This window comes from Ictalurus furcatus, chromosome 19, assembly GCF_023375685.1.
Source record: "Ictalurus furcatus strain D&B chromosome 19, Billie_1.0, whole genome shotgun sequence".
NCBI classification, from domain to species: domain Eukaryota; kingdom Metazoa; phylum Chordata; class Actinopteri; order Siluriformes; family Ictaluridae; genus Ictalurus; species Ictalurus furcatus.
Window position 1 is genome coordinate 21,658,737 of NC_071273.1, and position 16,419 is coordinate 21,675,155.

Genomic DNA, 16,419 nt, shown 5'->3' on the forward strand with positions numbered 1-16,419 from the left:
AAAACCCTGACTTTACACTGAAAAGTATTTACTGATTTAGAAAACCCAGAAAGCTGGTACAGACCTTTTGGTAGGTTTGAAGACTACATAAGAAGTTTTCTATAGTATATAAGACTATATAACTGAACGTTATACAAAAACTAATTAGTGTTAGCACTTATTAATGGCCTAGAATAGAACATAAGTATGCGATTTGAGACATAGTGTCACATGGTGCCACACCGACCCTACTAACCCTAACCCTACTTATTTATTTACTATTTATGATTACACTACGCAGAAGCGTAGCTTTAATTCCTGACGACGAGCACAAGCAAGATGTGTTGAATTGATCGGAACGTTTCTATTTAGCCGATGCTGTTATCCTTCGCAATTTAAAAAGAGCACTTAAGAGCATGCTGAAAAGCTTGACTCATCCTCCATCTTTGTGAAATTGGCCTCAAACCCTCCTGTCAGCGGCTGCAGAGACAGCGAGCTTTGTCTTTATGATAATTGGTGTGTTGGCTCGCCGTCCAGCATCAGCATTAGCTTTACGCCATCAACCATAAATCAGAGGTTTTCAGCTCGAGTAATAATGCTGATCGCCACTAAAAGTTGATGTATGATAATGACTGATAACGTCATGCTGGTACACAAAGCATGATTCATTTGTTTAAAAGAACTGAGTGACTCGGTATAATCAAGTGAAACAATAATAAACAGGAATACCTATTAGTTTTACTGCAGTTGTGGAATAAATTCACAGGAGTCTTTGAATAAAATGTGTATTGTTAAGATAAACCAGTTAAGATGAATAACTGAATAATAAACCGGGACGTTAAGAGGATAGCATCTAATGTTTAACATTCTCTAAATCTCTTTGATTGTTCAACATTTTAAAATAAAGATATAGTTATCTCAAACCAGTATAGCGAATTGAATTGAGTCTTTCGTGAAGACTATGTCACATTTCCTCTTCTGTAGCTTTAAAATGCTAAAAATGTCGCCATGTACCTTTGATGCTAACTGCAAAACTTTATTTCCACCAAAAGCTGCCTGTACAATGTTTTCACTCCCCTGATCTGCGGTCTGTAACTGAGTCTTTGCTGCCACCCAGTGGACACATAAGCGAATAATAAATGTTTATTACATGATAAGGAACATACTTATTACTCTTTAGTTATTAAGTTTGAAATGTTAAATAAATGTGTCTTTTTTATTTTAAATCGTCAGCATGTAAATCAGACAAGACAACGCCGTGTCAATGAGAATAACGTCAAACAGGACTAAAAAAGCAAGGATGAGATGTGTACAAATACACACACACACACACAGATGCACAGACAGACAGACTGATTGATTGAATTATTGATTGATTGATCAGTAGACAGACAGACGGATAGATAGATAGATAGATAGACAGACAGACAGACAGACAGACGGACTGACGGATGGACAGACAGACAGATTGACTGATCAATAGACATACAGATAGACAAATAGAAAGATAGACAGATAGATAGACAAACTGATTGATTGACTGATTGATCAATAGACAGACAGATAGATAGATAAACAGACAGACAGATGGACAGATAGATAGATAGATAGATAGATAGATAGATAGACAGACAGATGGAATGGTATTATATACAAAGTATTAGTAATATTAGCAGTGATAACAACAATTTTGAAACACCTTCATGTAGTGTGTGTGTGTGTGTGTGTGTGTGTGTGTGTGTGTGTGTAAGGTTGTGTGCAATATATATATACAGTATCTCACAAAAGTGAGTACACCGCTCACATTTGTGTAAATATTTGATTATATCTTTTCATGTGACAACACTGAAGAAATGACACTTTGCTACAATGTAAAGTAGTGAGTGTACAGCTTGTGTAACAGTGTAAATTTGCTGTCCCCTCAAAATAACTCAACACACAGCCATTAATGTCTAAACCGCTGGCAACAAAAGTGAGTACACCCCTAAGCGAAAATGTCCACATTGGGCCCAATTAGCCATTCTCCCTCCCCGGTGTCATGTGACTTGTTAGTGTTACAAGGTCTCAGGTGTGAATGGGGAGCAGGTGTGTTATGTTTGGTGTCATCGCTCTCACACTTCCTCATACTGGTCACTGGAGGTTCAACATGGCACCTCATGGCAAAGAACTCTCTGAGGATCTGAAAAAAAGAATTGTTGCTCTACATAAAGTTGGCCTAGGCTATAAGAAGATTGCCAAGACCCTGACACTGAGCTGCAGCACGGTGGCCAAGACCATACAGCGGTTTAACAGGACAGGTTCCACTCAGAACAGGCCTCGCCGTGGTCGACCAAAGAAGTTGAGTGCACGTGCTTGGCGTCATATCCAGAGGTTGTGTTTGGGAAACAGACGTATGAGTGCTGCCAGCATTGCTGCAGAGGTTGAAGGGGTGGGGGTCAGCCTGTCAGTGCTCAGACCATACGCCGCACACTGCATCAAATTGGTCTGCATGGCTGTCGTGCCAGAAGGAAGCCTCTTCTAAAGATGATGCACAAGAAATCCCGCAAACAGTTTGCTGAAGACAAGCAGACTAAGGACGTGGATTACTGGAACCATGTCCTGTGGTCTGAGGAGACCAAGATAAACTTATTTGGTTCAGATGGTGTTAAGCGTGTGTGGAGGCAACCAGGTGAGGAGTACAAAGACAAGTGTGTCTTGCCTACAGTCAAGCATGGTGGTGGGAGTGTCATGGTCTGGGGCTGCATGAGTGCTGCCGGCACTGGGGAGCTACAGTTCATTGAGGGAACCATGAATGCCAACATGTACTGTGACATACTGAAGCAGAGCATGATCAGTATGCAGTATTCCAGCATGATAATGACTCCAAACACACCTCCAAGACGACCACTGCCTTGCTAAAGAAGCTGAGGGTGAAGGTGATGGACTGGCCAAGCATGTCTCCAGACCTAAACCCTATTGAGCATCTGTGGGGCATCCTCAAACGGAAGATGGAGGAGCACAAGGTCTCTAACATCCACCAGCTCCGTGATGTCGTCATGGAGGAGTGAAAGAGGACTCCAGTGGCAACCTGTGAAGCTCTGGTGAACTCCATGCCCAAGAGGGTTAAGGCAGTGCTGTACAATAATGGTGGCCACACAAAATATTGACACTTTGGGCCCAATTTGGACATTTTCGCTTAGGGGTGTACTCACTTTTGTTGCCAGCGGTTTAGACATCAATGGCTATGTGTTGAGTTATTTTGAGGGGACAGCAAATTTACACTGTTACACAAGCTGTACACTCACTACTTTACATTGTAGCAAAGTGTCATTTCTTCAGTGTCGTCACATGAAAAGATAGAATCAAATATTTACAGGGGTGTACTCACTTTCTGAGATACTGTATATGCAGCGGTGCTAAGACAACTAGAGGAATAGTGAAAGTACCCACGTCTGATCTAACGTGTACCTGCGTGTGTTTTTTCTCCTCTCAGCCTACCTCTGAGGTTTTGGGTGAACGTGATTAAAAATCCCCAGTTCGTGTTCGACATTCATAAGAGCAGCATCACGGACGCCTGCTTGTCTGTCGTGGCGCAGACCTTCATGGACTCCTGCTCCACATCCGAGCACCGCCTGGGTAAAGACTCGCCCTCCAACAAGCTGCTGTACGCCAAGGACATCCCCAGCTACAAGAGCTGGGTGGAGAGGTGAGAGCAGACCTCAATCAAATGTCTGTGTGTGTGTGTGTGTGTGTGTGTGTGAGAGAGATTTTATTATTGACAACCATGTCTCTCAAAAAAAAAAACCCAAAAAAACAGGTCAGTGAAAGCGATACGAGTACGTATTAGTGTGTCGGTGGTTTGCTTGACAGTGTGTTTGCACCCCATCACCCTTATCACGCTAATAGCACTCTCATATATTGACTGGGTTTGTATAAGTCAAGTGCTTTAATTGCTGTAAAGCTGTGGATTGGTGGTAAGCTCAGAGACTGTATGTGATAAGCCACAGAGCCTCTGGGAAATTTCTGAGATTAATGACCGGCGCATTTCCACCTAAAACTATGTAGATATTTAGCGTTGTTCTGGCCTGAATACACACCGCTTCCTGGTCTTATGTCTGTTTAATAAAAGATGGTGAGTCTGCTGGAACGGTGGCGTGAAAAGACTGTCGTGGGAAATTGTTTCTCCACTCGTGTTAGGACGCAAAAGAGAAGGCACACGACCTCATTGCATGCAGGTGTGCAAGAAGAAGAGGAAAAGCTTTCCAGGAAGAAATGTACATCACCGGTTGCTAAATTGCTTTTTAAATTATTAATGCCGTCCTTTGTGTATTTATAGATGCCGTGAATAAAGTCGGGAAGTACGAGGAAGGCCAATAAATATGCAAACGTTTATTTATTTATTTATTTATTTATTCGTCTGATATTAACCGAAATCAGGGCCATGTCTCACATACATTTCACAGAAAGGCTTGTAGCTATAATTGCATCTGTGGCAGATAAATTGCTGCTTTGATTGCTTTCGTACCGAGCGAGTGTTTCGCCGCTGCCGCACTGATCTCGCCTCTGGCACAAATAACCCTAGTGTGGCTCGAACCCATGGACGGTGACAGCAGCAATCAGCTCAGGAAATTTTACCCCACACATTCAAAGAGCGCTTTTTAGTTATTCTGTGTTTGTAGTCAGAATTATTGGCACCCTTGATGAAAAAATTTTAATAAGTGAAATGGAATACTCTAAATGTATAACACACAAAGAGTGAAATTTCAACATACAGAGGCATTGTGGAGTCTTATAGTAAAAAAAATAATTAAAAAAAATAAATAAATGAATAGCTTGATTATTAGAGTGATTTCAAAATTATTGGCACCCTATAATCAATTTTAATATTTATATATGCCTACTTGAAGAACACTGAACCTATTCCTGTAATACAAACATGTGTCAAAGGTGTCAAACATTTTTTTTTTTTTTTTTTAAAAAGACTTGATAAAGGTTCTAATGAAGCCCACCAAATGAATTTGCAATCTAAATTAATTTTTCTTAATCTTGTCCGTATCTGAGCTGAAAGATTTTTTTTTTAAAGAAAGCAAAAAAAGAGAGAGGTAGTCTGAGATATTCCACTAGGGGGAGAACTAGAGCAATAAACTCATGGGCTTTTTCACACTTCTGTGGGGGGGGGATGCGGTTTTGGAGGTTTCTTTCAGAATGCGGAAGCGTACCTCGGGTGAGATAGTGAACAAACGAGAGCAAATACTTCAAATAATTCAAGCAAATACCTGCACTTGAGCTTTCACTCATTTCCCGCCACTGTGCTTGTGAGAAATGAATGGTTTTGTGATACTCACAGTGATGAGGTTGCGCAACTTGGAGGTGCGATGAGACGCAATCCATCACAAAAGAATCAACTAAGCTTTCTGAAATTGTCATCTTTAGGTTCATTTTTGCTCACCTCATCATCTTACTGTTTCTTTCATTTATACAATGGACTGGCATCTCGTTCGGGGCGTATTCCTGCCTCGTGCCTGGTGCTCCCGGGACAGGCTGAATTCATTCATGTTCATAAAGGGCGGCAATAATTTTGGAATAACTACGTTATGTAGTATCTTCTATAGATGGAGAATGTAGGGACTTGTCTCTGTTCTTTCTCTCTCTCTCTCTCTTTCTCTTTCTCTCTCTCTCTCTCTCTCTCTCTCTCTCTCTCTGTCTGATTCTCATTTTGAACACACTTTTGGATCGGGCTGATGACAGCCCCATGGTGCACTGCAGCATTCACTTGACACTCAAAGTGGTCACATGGATCCGGCGTGCTGTGAATTAGAAACACACACACACACACACACACACACACGGAGAGATGAGGTGTTCACGAGTTGGCTCGGAATGGGAATTAAAAATGTAAATGACCTGCCTTAATTAAAGAGTTGACAGTGACACTGCAGCTGCTGCTGACAGTGACGGATTGCTTTGAGCTTCGAGCCTCCTGAACACAGAAGGCCGTGTGTGTGTGTGTGTGTGGGTGTTTACAAGCATGTTTGCATTAAGCACACTTTAGGTATTCCTGGCATTCCGTAGCCTTTTTTCCGATGCCTCTAAAACAGCTTTTGAAGGACATGGACTTATTAACAGTCACCACCATTCCCTGGCTACTGAAGCTGTGCAGTCACTGAAAGTACATATAAGATTCCTGAAGACGAGATAGCTGTCAATCAAAGTGTCCACGCTTCCCTGTAACACTGTGAGCCTAAAGGACAATGAAAAGAAGTGAAGAAATGGACTGACTTTTACTTCACACATAAACAAGTCCTCAGACGCCTAATCAATATGTATATATTTCTGGTGTGTGTGTTCTTTCAGATATTACTCGGACATCGGTAAAATGCCTGCCATCAGCGACCAGGATATGAACGCTTACCTGGCCGAGCAATCCCGTATGCACATGAACGAGTTCAACACCATGAGCTCCCTCAGTGAGATCTATTCGTACGTGGGAAAATATGCAGAGGAGGTACGTGACTTACTTCAATAGCATATTAAACACTATTTAAAACGAGTATTCGACTTCAAATTCATCGCTGTTTATCAGTGTGTTTGCACTTCTGAGCTGCTGTAGGCCAGCTAGACCTAAAACTCCTACTTACAATATGCTCCGACTTACTGTTTGCTTATTCAGATTCGAATAATATAGTACAAACACAACTCCGCCTAGAGAGGGCCGTTCAACGGAAGTGGGTAAAGGATTGCATTCGTCAGAGAAGCAACTAATTGGTCCAGAGTGACTCTGAAGAAGATGGAGAGATCCACTGTGCGGAAAGCGGACAACCGTAGCATGAATAATCTATATGACATTTGCCTAAAGACATGTTGGAGAAACAGAAGAAAGATTCTCTTGTCTGTTGAGACCAAAACTTTTTGGCTTTGGCACAAAACATTACGGTTTACTGGAAACCCAACGCTGCTCATCCGTCTGAGAACAACAGTGAAGCATGGTGGCGATAGCATCGTGTTGAGCGTTACCACTGGCTGCTTGGTCGTTTCTCGTTCCCTGTTACTGACTTTTGATGGATGGCCTTCTCAAGGCAGAGTCGCAGTCATAGTCTGTAATAGTCTTAACATTTTTTAATAATAGATTTGGTCAGGTTCGATGGTTTTTCAGATATTCCCTTTCATGTGGTGTGTTATATACGTAGCTGTTTGTGAATGTAAAAAGTCTGCAAAGTTTCAAAAATCAAAGCGCACGACAACCGGAGTTATCGACTCCCAAAAGAAGGAATCGATTCTGAACGGCCGAATCGAGTCGTTAGTGATTCCAGACTTTACTTCCTGTACTAACCTACGTAGGTTTGTAACAATAAACCCCGCCTCTAGTCTTCATCGGCCGCTCGCTGACAGACGGAGCTGAAACTCGTTACGGTGGTGGGCGTTTCCTTTCTTTCCGACACACGCTGACAGCGTTAGACCAATCACAACAGACTGGGACGTCTGACCAATCACAGCAGAGTATGCTCTCTGAAAGGAGTTGTTTAGAAACGAATCCTTTAGAACGGATCATTTAAGGAGTCGTTTGTGAGCGCGTTAAAGGGTTTTTTGTCCTCGGATGCGTGTAAATCGCTAGAACAAAATTAGGCACGTTTCGAATCCATAATAGGTGCACTTTAAAGATGTTTGGACGGAGAAGAATGGGTTTATTCTCCGCTTCAAGTGCTAAACAGGTTTGTCTCCATGGCTCGAGTCATCCAGACCTTTGGAAGCAAGGAATTTTATATAGCTGGACTACATAAATTTGAGTTTAAGAGAATTACGAGTTCATTCTGTGCTGGGGTTAAATAGCAAGCTGTTCACTGTGGACCACATTTTCAGCGAATTCCCCCAAATCCCCAGTGTTTAATTGGCTTCTACTTGTGTCCAGCTGGACATAAACGAACACTGTAGGTGTTAATACAGCACTTTCGGTGCTAATCCAACACTGGGGAGTTTGCTGTGTGGTTCCGTTGGCACTGTCACAGCTAGTATATAGCTACAAACAAAACAAAACCAAACATTTAAGAATTTAGAGAAAGAATTATATACAGCGAGCTGGATTATTCTGTATTGCTGTCACTTTGGGGATAATGTGGCGTGTCGTTTCTTTTTATTTCTTTTTTTTTTTTTCCTTCGTTGTATGACTGACGTGGACTCTGATCTTCCGGCAGATTGTGTGCGCACTGGAGGAGGACGACGGTGCCAGGAAACAGAGACTGGCCTTCAAGCTGGAACAGGTGGTCGCCTTCATGAGCCTGGAGAGCTGAGGACCTCGTTTCCCAGAGCGCACTGGGACCGCCGTCAGAAAACTAGGGTGGAAAAAAAAAAAAAACCGAGCCGTGCCTGAGCACCTGTACATCTTCTGTTTTCTCGCAAACTTCATATCAACCAAGCAACCAAGAATCCGCATCACATTAACGCTCTGCTTCCTAGATGAATAGAAAACGGGCCAAGGAGCTGGAGACTGCTACGGTACCCATGATGCAACAGGGTCGGAGGGAGGGTTTGGGTCTCTGGATGTGCTGCCTGCGAAAAAAAAACCCTCTCTCCTTCCCCTGGGAAAATGTTTTTTTTTTAAATAATAATGTTACGTTTATGTTGCCTTTAAAAATATAGCTGTTAAGCAAAGTGTTTCACATCCACAACGTTGGTGTTCTCGTTTTATTGACTTGGGTTGTGTGTGAAACTACGATAAGAGTCTAACTGTAGTACCAAAACACAGAAAGAACGCGCTTTTGGTACATTATCCGACCGGAAAAAACTTGAAGTCCGTCGAGTTTACAAGACAGAAAATGAGAGAGAGAAAAAAAAAAGACACACTGGGAACTTTCAGAGTTCATGGCACGTCTGGGACGCTGACTGTGTGTGACACGTTACCAAACTGGACCTTTGTTACGGAAACGAGCGCAAGGTAAAAAATATTACAGGTTTGCCTCTGATGAAAGCACACACACACTATCTTTCTCTCTCTCTCTCTCTCTCTCTCTCCCTCACACACACACACACACACACACACACACCTTAGTCCAGCTGTGAGGGCTTCCTCTGGGCTTTTTTCGGGTGAGGTTTAAGGATCATCGTCCTCTAAAACAAGCACACGTTCTGTAGCTGCCTCAGATTCATAACCTCTACTAGAATTAGTCTGATACTGGGATTGTTGTGTCGTGCGTAAGAAACGAGTCGTTCACTGCCACAGAGTTCGCAGTTACACAAATTACATGAGGAATGAAAAAGAAAAAAGAAGAAGAAAAAAAACCAAAGGAGATGATGTGATGAAGGTGCACTTTTTATTTAGGTGGCAGAAACCCAGACACGCAACCAAAGGTCTTTCTGCTATCTGTTCCTCGGGGAAAAAAAAAAAAACGTCCTCGTTGGCAAGACTTCGTTGTTCGTACAGTACACGTGAGGAAGCCATGTAAAGTGGACACTTCTTTGGCGGCATCCTCAGCTGGGGAAAATCCCCCGAATGGCAACCTGTGACAGAGACTCTGAAACGATGGACTGAAGAAAAAAAAAGAAAAACAAGAAGTGATAGAAACCTCTGAAGCACCGTTCTGTCCTTCAGCCTCTGACCTTTGACCTTTCTTTTGCCTTGACAGAGTGCTCCATGTGGTGATTTGAGACCAATGTGTGGAGATCCACCTTTGGGTACTTTATCGGCTTTTTTTTAAGCGCATGTACTTCGATTTAAACTTGATTAAAAATGAAAATAAAAAAAAAAATTTTAAAAAAACAACACACACACACACACACACACACACACACACACACACACAACGGAACCTTAGAGAAAAATAAGCCTTGTTAAAAAGATGATGTGGATGTGTTCTTTTCTTTCTTTTGCTTGGAAGAACAAGACAGGGAGATGAAGAAAAAAAATTTAAAAACATTTTAAAAAGCGACCATCTAAAGCCACAACTTCTGTTAAGGTGGAATCTTTATCCGACTCAGCCGGTCATCCTCATGTTTTCGTGAAAGTGTTAAATAAACAGTTATACTACTGATAATAAGATCGATACCGTAATCGAGTATAGTATATTATACCCTTTGCATGTTGACCTATTTGGATGTTATGAAATGAAACTGCCTTGCAATCGAAGCTATTTATCTGATACTACTAGGAACTTCTGAATTTTAAGAAAACTCTGTTTTGTTTAGATGATCAACAGTTAGACGTCACGTCAGCAATCATCTGTCATGAAGAAACGCCACAGTCCCTCAGGTAGATTATTTAGCCGTTAGCCGTTATCGTTCATGTTCGCGTTGAACAGCTGCACAATACACGTTACTGTTACTGCTGCACCATGAAAAACATGCAAATGCACCCTTTCGTTGTTTTTTTTGTTTTGTTTTGTTTATATATATATATATAAATATATAAATATATACTCCATCCCACATCGATTCCCTGACCAGGACTGTTTACTGGAATTTTTTTATCTTTTTTTTTTTTTTTTTTAAGTAGCTATTTTTAATTTTGTGGTGCTTCACTCTTAGAAAAAAAAAGAAAAAAGATTTGGATGGTTGTTATGTCGTTCGGTTCAATTCAAAAAGCTTATCGTCATTATTCTGTTAAAAATACTGTCATACAAAACATTACGATAAATATACAGTAAGTGCTGGTACAAGAGAACAACACAAGTGCAACCAAGACAGATGTAAGGCAATTATTGCACTTGTGACAAAGGTTCTCAAAAAGGTTCTCGTCTGGAACCCTTCCTGATACTGCTGTAGGGTTCTACACGGAACCGTTCATACACGGACCGAAGAATTCCTAAGGCTGATTTCACACTTGACGGTCTGTTTGTTTGTTTGTTTTTTCCTCGGTTGCATTCTCACAGTCTCTATGCTTCTGCAGGAAGCGGCCATTTTGTAAAAAAAACAAAAACAACAAAAAAAAACACTTAAATAAATGCACTGTTGCTTACATTTTATTGGTCGCAGCAAAGCTTACACGGCTGAAAGAAGTTAAACGTTTAAAGAGTAACGAGTGACATCAAGCACTTTTTTTCTTTTTTTTTTCTTTTTTAACCTCCTGACCAATCAGGTCGCACGTTGGGGGGACAAAAATAAACATCAAGGACAAAGCGCTGGGAAAAATGACTGTTGGTAGTGAGGAGATTTGCATACGACGTGTTGAATTGAAAATATTTTGTCGCCGGTTTTCCGGTTAAAAATGTAAACGTGTTTAGGTTTAGGACCTTCCCTGATGTACATGACGTGACCTTCGTTTACCTGTGGCTGCATACGGTGAAGCCGCAACAAGCAGCTCAAACTCTGGTGATGTTCTGCCTCTGAATCTACAGCAAAGGCAAACAACCTCCTCGTCACCAGAGTTCAGCATCTGTTAGCTCAAACCTAATCTGGAGAGCAAGTTACGTACGACAGTTACGTAGCTGATACTAGCTAGGCCTGGGAGGAGCGTTGCTATGGTTACAGTTTTCATATCAGACACAGAAAACGGTATAAAAACAGCCTCAAGGCCTAAAGATGTAACCTTTCATTTCAATCAATATCACGAATATAGTCTAATTTATCTAATATTTTTCATTATGAGATTACGATGAAATAAATCTGAGACGATTATTCTTCTTACTTCCGTTCGGATTTCTTTCAAGCTTGTAACATCTTGTTTTTTTTATTGCAGATAATTGTGCTTCTTTTTCAGAAATAAAGGATTCAAATAAGCGAAGTTATCCGACGATAAAACAAGTTTATAAATGAGTGAAAATGTCTAGAAATAAAGCTTAACATTCGTGTATTTCTTTTAGTTTTATTTTAATCACACACTGTAAAACCAGATAAAATACACTTAAATATAAAAAAAAATAAATGTAACTTAAACTTGTTATATTTAAGTGTATTCGGCTTAAAGAAATTGATTTATCAACTTATTTTGAGGTAATTAATTTCCTCACATTTTTTGAGTTAAATGAACTTATCCGGTTTTACAGTGCATAATGAGATATTTTTGATCAATTTGACCATACCCAAGATATTTTTCTACATGGTAAGATTTACACTTTGGCGTGCTCAACTGGGTTTTTTTTTTTTTTTTCTAAGAGTGCACTGGTTATAGTAAAGCACCAGATGAATGTAAATACTGTAGGTCCTGATTGACTTTGCCTAGAAACGTAGTTGAGTTTTCATTTGGTTTGTAATTCTGTTTTGTTCCTGTGACTGGTTTGAGCTCTGGTCTAAAGTGTCTTGAAGAGTCACTGAAACACACAGGGGTATCAGGAGGCAGAGCTCCGATGTCCTGATGTAAAAATATCCGGCAAGCAGTCCTGCTTTACATTTTGACGCACCGTAAACGATGTGAAACTCACGAGTTCTGAAACTCAGCCCGTGCCGATTCCGATCCTTCAGTCCCAAGCGAGAGGAGGATTCGGATTAACCGTCAGTCACAGTATTAGGATGAAAAACCACTCGAATCCGTTCGAAAGAAAGCGACTGCCTCCGTGATACGCCTGTGTCCTGTTTTTTCTATCCATCTTTTATGTACTGCCACGTGTCGTTGGCTGAACCCCAGCCTTCTGTCTGTCTGTCTGTCTGTCTGTCTGTCTGTAACGGACCTGATAAAGCTTCCACCTTTAACATTTTGTAAGACTTAAAAATGTCCTTCTAGCTCAGTGTTATAGCAGGTGTTTCAGAAACCCGTTAGAAAAGACTTTTACTATTTCCATATCGGATGAGAGATAACAGAATTATCCTAACAGCAAGATGAGGAGGACGAGGAGGAGGAGGAGAAGTGAGACGGGCGGAAAGGCGAGCTTCTCTAACTTTGTTATAATTAATTGTATACCTGTGTATGTAAATATAATGCATTCCTATTTTGCAGTCAAGGACAAAATACTATTTGTAAAATAGAATAAACTTTATTATGAAAAATGCGTCTTTTGTTTAAGTGTGTATCTTTTATTGTGTCCACAAGCTTCAGCATGCTGAATTTCAAATGAGATGACACCCTTCACCAGACAAAGGACAGAGCTTCCACTGTTACAAAGCACTGACACTGGAGACTCCTTCCTAAAATAAATAAAATAATAAATGCCTCCTTACAGAAAACTTCACTATATCTGTATCAACGATGACACGATTTTAAGCGTCCCTGTGTAATTTGTTTCGGTAACACTACCTGTTACATGAAGGCCAAATGAATAAAGACTTATGAATGCGTTCTTAACATGTTATAAGGTATTCATCATCGTTATAACTGCTTAAGAAAAGGCATTGTTTAAAGACGTGCATCATAAGTAGTGCTTATAACGTGTTATCTTCTCATAATGCACTCTGAAACCTGGGGCTTGGGGACTTCTTAACATAAAAATAAAATAAAGGCTACTTATCATGCATTCTGTTCAAATTTTGTTCATGAATCATAACCATTACTATTAACTGTTATGCATTGTCATATATAATTAAAATGACGTATAAGGCCTTGTGAGTGGCGTGTTTCTATAGAGATGATAATGTATTAGGACGAGTGCATTAATAATGAATATTAAACCGTATTGATTACAGCGGGAACTACTGCCAGAGCTGCTGTCATAGGAAATGAATCAACACCTTCTGATCAATCAGATTTGAGCACTCAAGACTCGCTGCAGTGTAAAAGTATGGCTAGAGTTTGTTTTTAATATACTAGCATGTTAGAGTATACTTGGAGAGAAGTACACCAGGTAATTATTAGTCGTCTTTTAAATGCACTAATAATAATATTATTGTTATCAAACTTATTTCTGAATAATGAACGTTAAGGTCTACTTACAATAGATTGTGTTCATATTTTTTTTGGGAGGGGAGGAAAAAAGTTTTTAAAACCTCTAGATTGGTGTCCATCATGTGATTGGGGTAGAACTAAGGACTTTTTTAAGTGTACTTGGAATATTAGTGTGTGAATTGTAAATAATTAATGATAATGATAACGAGTCTTTATTAGTCACATATACAGTAGAGCACAGTGAAATTGTTTTCTTCGCATACCCCAGCATGTTAGGAAGTTGGGGTCAGAGTGCAGGGTCAGCCATGATACAGCGCCCCCTGGAGCAGAGAGGGTTAAGGGTCTTGCTCAAGGGCCCAACAGTGGCAGCTTGGCAGTGCTGGGGCTTGAACCCCTGACCTTCCGATCAGTAACCCAGAGACTTAACTGCTAAGCCCACCGCTGCCATTATATTAAGATATATTTACTTGCTATGATATCTTTTGTTTTTTTGTTGCAGTGAGACCCATTAACAACCGTTAATCTGAACGACCCAATTAACAGATATAGAAATACATGAGCAGTTAAAACTATAAGGACGTTAACAAGACTTTTTTTTTTTTTTTTAATGTCTGACAGATGATGCATGAGATGATCCATAGTCCTTCTGAGAGCACTAAGACTCACCACGCCTCACTTGAACTAACATTAAAATCACATGATCTGTGATCAAATGAAACCAAAAACTCGATGATCAAACTTCTCACCAATTTGTTTACCTGCCATTTCCCACCCACCAGCCATCTCTTCAATATCACACGTCAGCTACCAATCTGGGAGGGTGAAGGTTAACACGTGCTTCCTCTGAGACACGTGAAGCCAGCCAACCACGTCTTTTCGAACTGCTGCTCGTGCTGCATCATGGGGCAGAGTAACACACTCAGAGGAAAGTGCTATCCGTGCTCTTCCTCACACTTGGGCTCACGGACGCCCGTGATTGACAAGTATCACTGTGATTGACAGGAGAGAGAGAGAGAGAGAGAGAGAGAGAGAGAGAGAGAGTATGCCCCTCCCACACAGAGAGAGCACAGATAATTTTGCTCTCTTGACTCCAGGTCCAGGTTGGGGTATGTTTGGTGAAAAAAGCAGACTGTACTCTGGGAAAACTTCCTGCGTCTACTGTAAAACATGGCGGTGGATCAGAGCTACATTAAGACTTTTCTGCAGCACGTGTGAAAATTGACACCATCATGAATACGGTAACGTCATAAAGAACAGTCCAAAAAACTGCTTGCCTCTGACAAGAGATTAAGTCTGGGCCATGTATTATACACAACCAGTAATGATAGATAAACAAAATGACACGAAATAAACAGTTCTGAGATATAAAATCAGTGGGTTTTTTTTTTTTTAGCTATGACCATTGAACACTCGGCGTGACCTGAAAGCACAAACCCAAGAATATAAAAGAGTTTGAAATATTCTGTATGGAGAAGCACTCCAAGGTCCTCTACAAGTGTCTCCAACCTTGTTAGACTTCACAGGAAGTGACTCGCTGCGGTTATTTTCTCCTGAAAACATTTCACTAAATATTTATTTTAGGTGATAACTTGGAAACTGGTGTTTTGGAGGGAAAAAATAATTGTTTTGCTTAGAAAAAACATGACTTATTCCAGTATATATAGTGTTCCTTATACTTTAAGCTCAAAATATCACACATTGTAGATTATGTATTTCAAATATGGATTACAAAAGACATATTTATACTCGACATATTATTATTATTATTATTATTATTATTATTATTATTATTATTATTATTATTGTCAGGGTGCACGATGACTTGGTGCTTAGCACATTCGCCTCACATTCAGCCCCCCGTGCTGTGGGGGTTTCCTCCGGGTATTCTGGTTTCCTCCCCCAGTCCAAAGACATGCATGGTAGGCTGATTGACATGTCTAAAGTGTCCGTAGAGTATGAATGGGTGCGTGAATGTGTGTATGATAATGCCCTGTGATGGACTGGCATCCCATCCAGGGTGTACCCCGCCTTGGGCCCCATCCTCTCTAGGATAGACTCCAGTTTCCCTGCAACCCTGAAGGATAAGTCGTATGGAAAATGGATGGATGGGGTTTTGTTTTGTTTTGGGTTTTTTTTGGTGAGCGTGTATTTCAGACATATAACAAACTAGTATTTCCCTGGTAACTGGAATTTAATTCACATTTGAAGAGGTTGAGCCGTTAGCAGTGACTTGTCCTAGTCTTTACACGTCACTGAGCTCTAAAAGTTGCCCATAAATTGGGAAAGCTATCAGCCGAGTCAAAAGCAAAACCTTTCGAGGAGTCAAATTTAAAGGAAATTAATATTTTCAACTATATTTGTTGCTTAACGTACTGTGAAGATCAGTTTAAAGGAAAAATTAGCTTTAACCTTTTCATTAAGTCCTCAGAATAATGTATGCAGGATACATGAAGGGTTTAAGAAGCATTTCTAAATAGTGGGTATCTGTCGCCCTCTGGTGGATACTCTCAATACAACAAACAGAATTAGGATAATGAGGTAATAAGGCATGGACTTAGCCACGGAAAATTCTGTGATGTCCTGACACACTTTTCAAATGAAAAATGTGTCTACTGAATTCCACCAGTTCCTACTTTTTTTTGAAGGCTACAAAGAACAAAATGAAGCACTTCATTTACACTGCAGTATATGGCCAAATGTATGTGGACACCTGAGCATCA

General features: G+C 40.5%; 1 protein-coding gene across 2 annotated transcripts in view; it reads left to right on the plus strand.

Moving 5' to 3' along the window:
- The window catches only part of plxna4 (plexin A4), a 347,014-nt gene extending 333,313 nt beyond the window's left edge, over window positions 1-13,701 (plus strand). For both annotated transcript variants that reach the window (XM_053650138.1, XM_053650139.1), the window contains 3 exons: window positions 3,452-3,664; window positions 6,313-6,463; window positions 8,148-13,701. In XM_053650138.1, the coding sequence (XP_053506113.1) occupies window positions 3,452-3,664; window positions 6,313-6,463; window positions 8,148-8,243 (460 nt within the window). In that variant the 3' untranslated portion in view covers window positions 8,244-13,701. The remainder of the gene's footprint in view (window positions 1-3,451; window positions 3,665-6,312; window positions 6,464-8,147) is intronic.
- The last annotated feature ends 2,718 nt before the right edge of the window (window positions 13,702-16,419 follow it).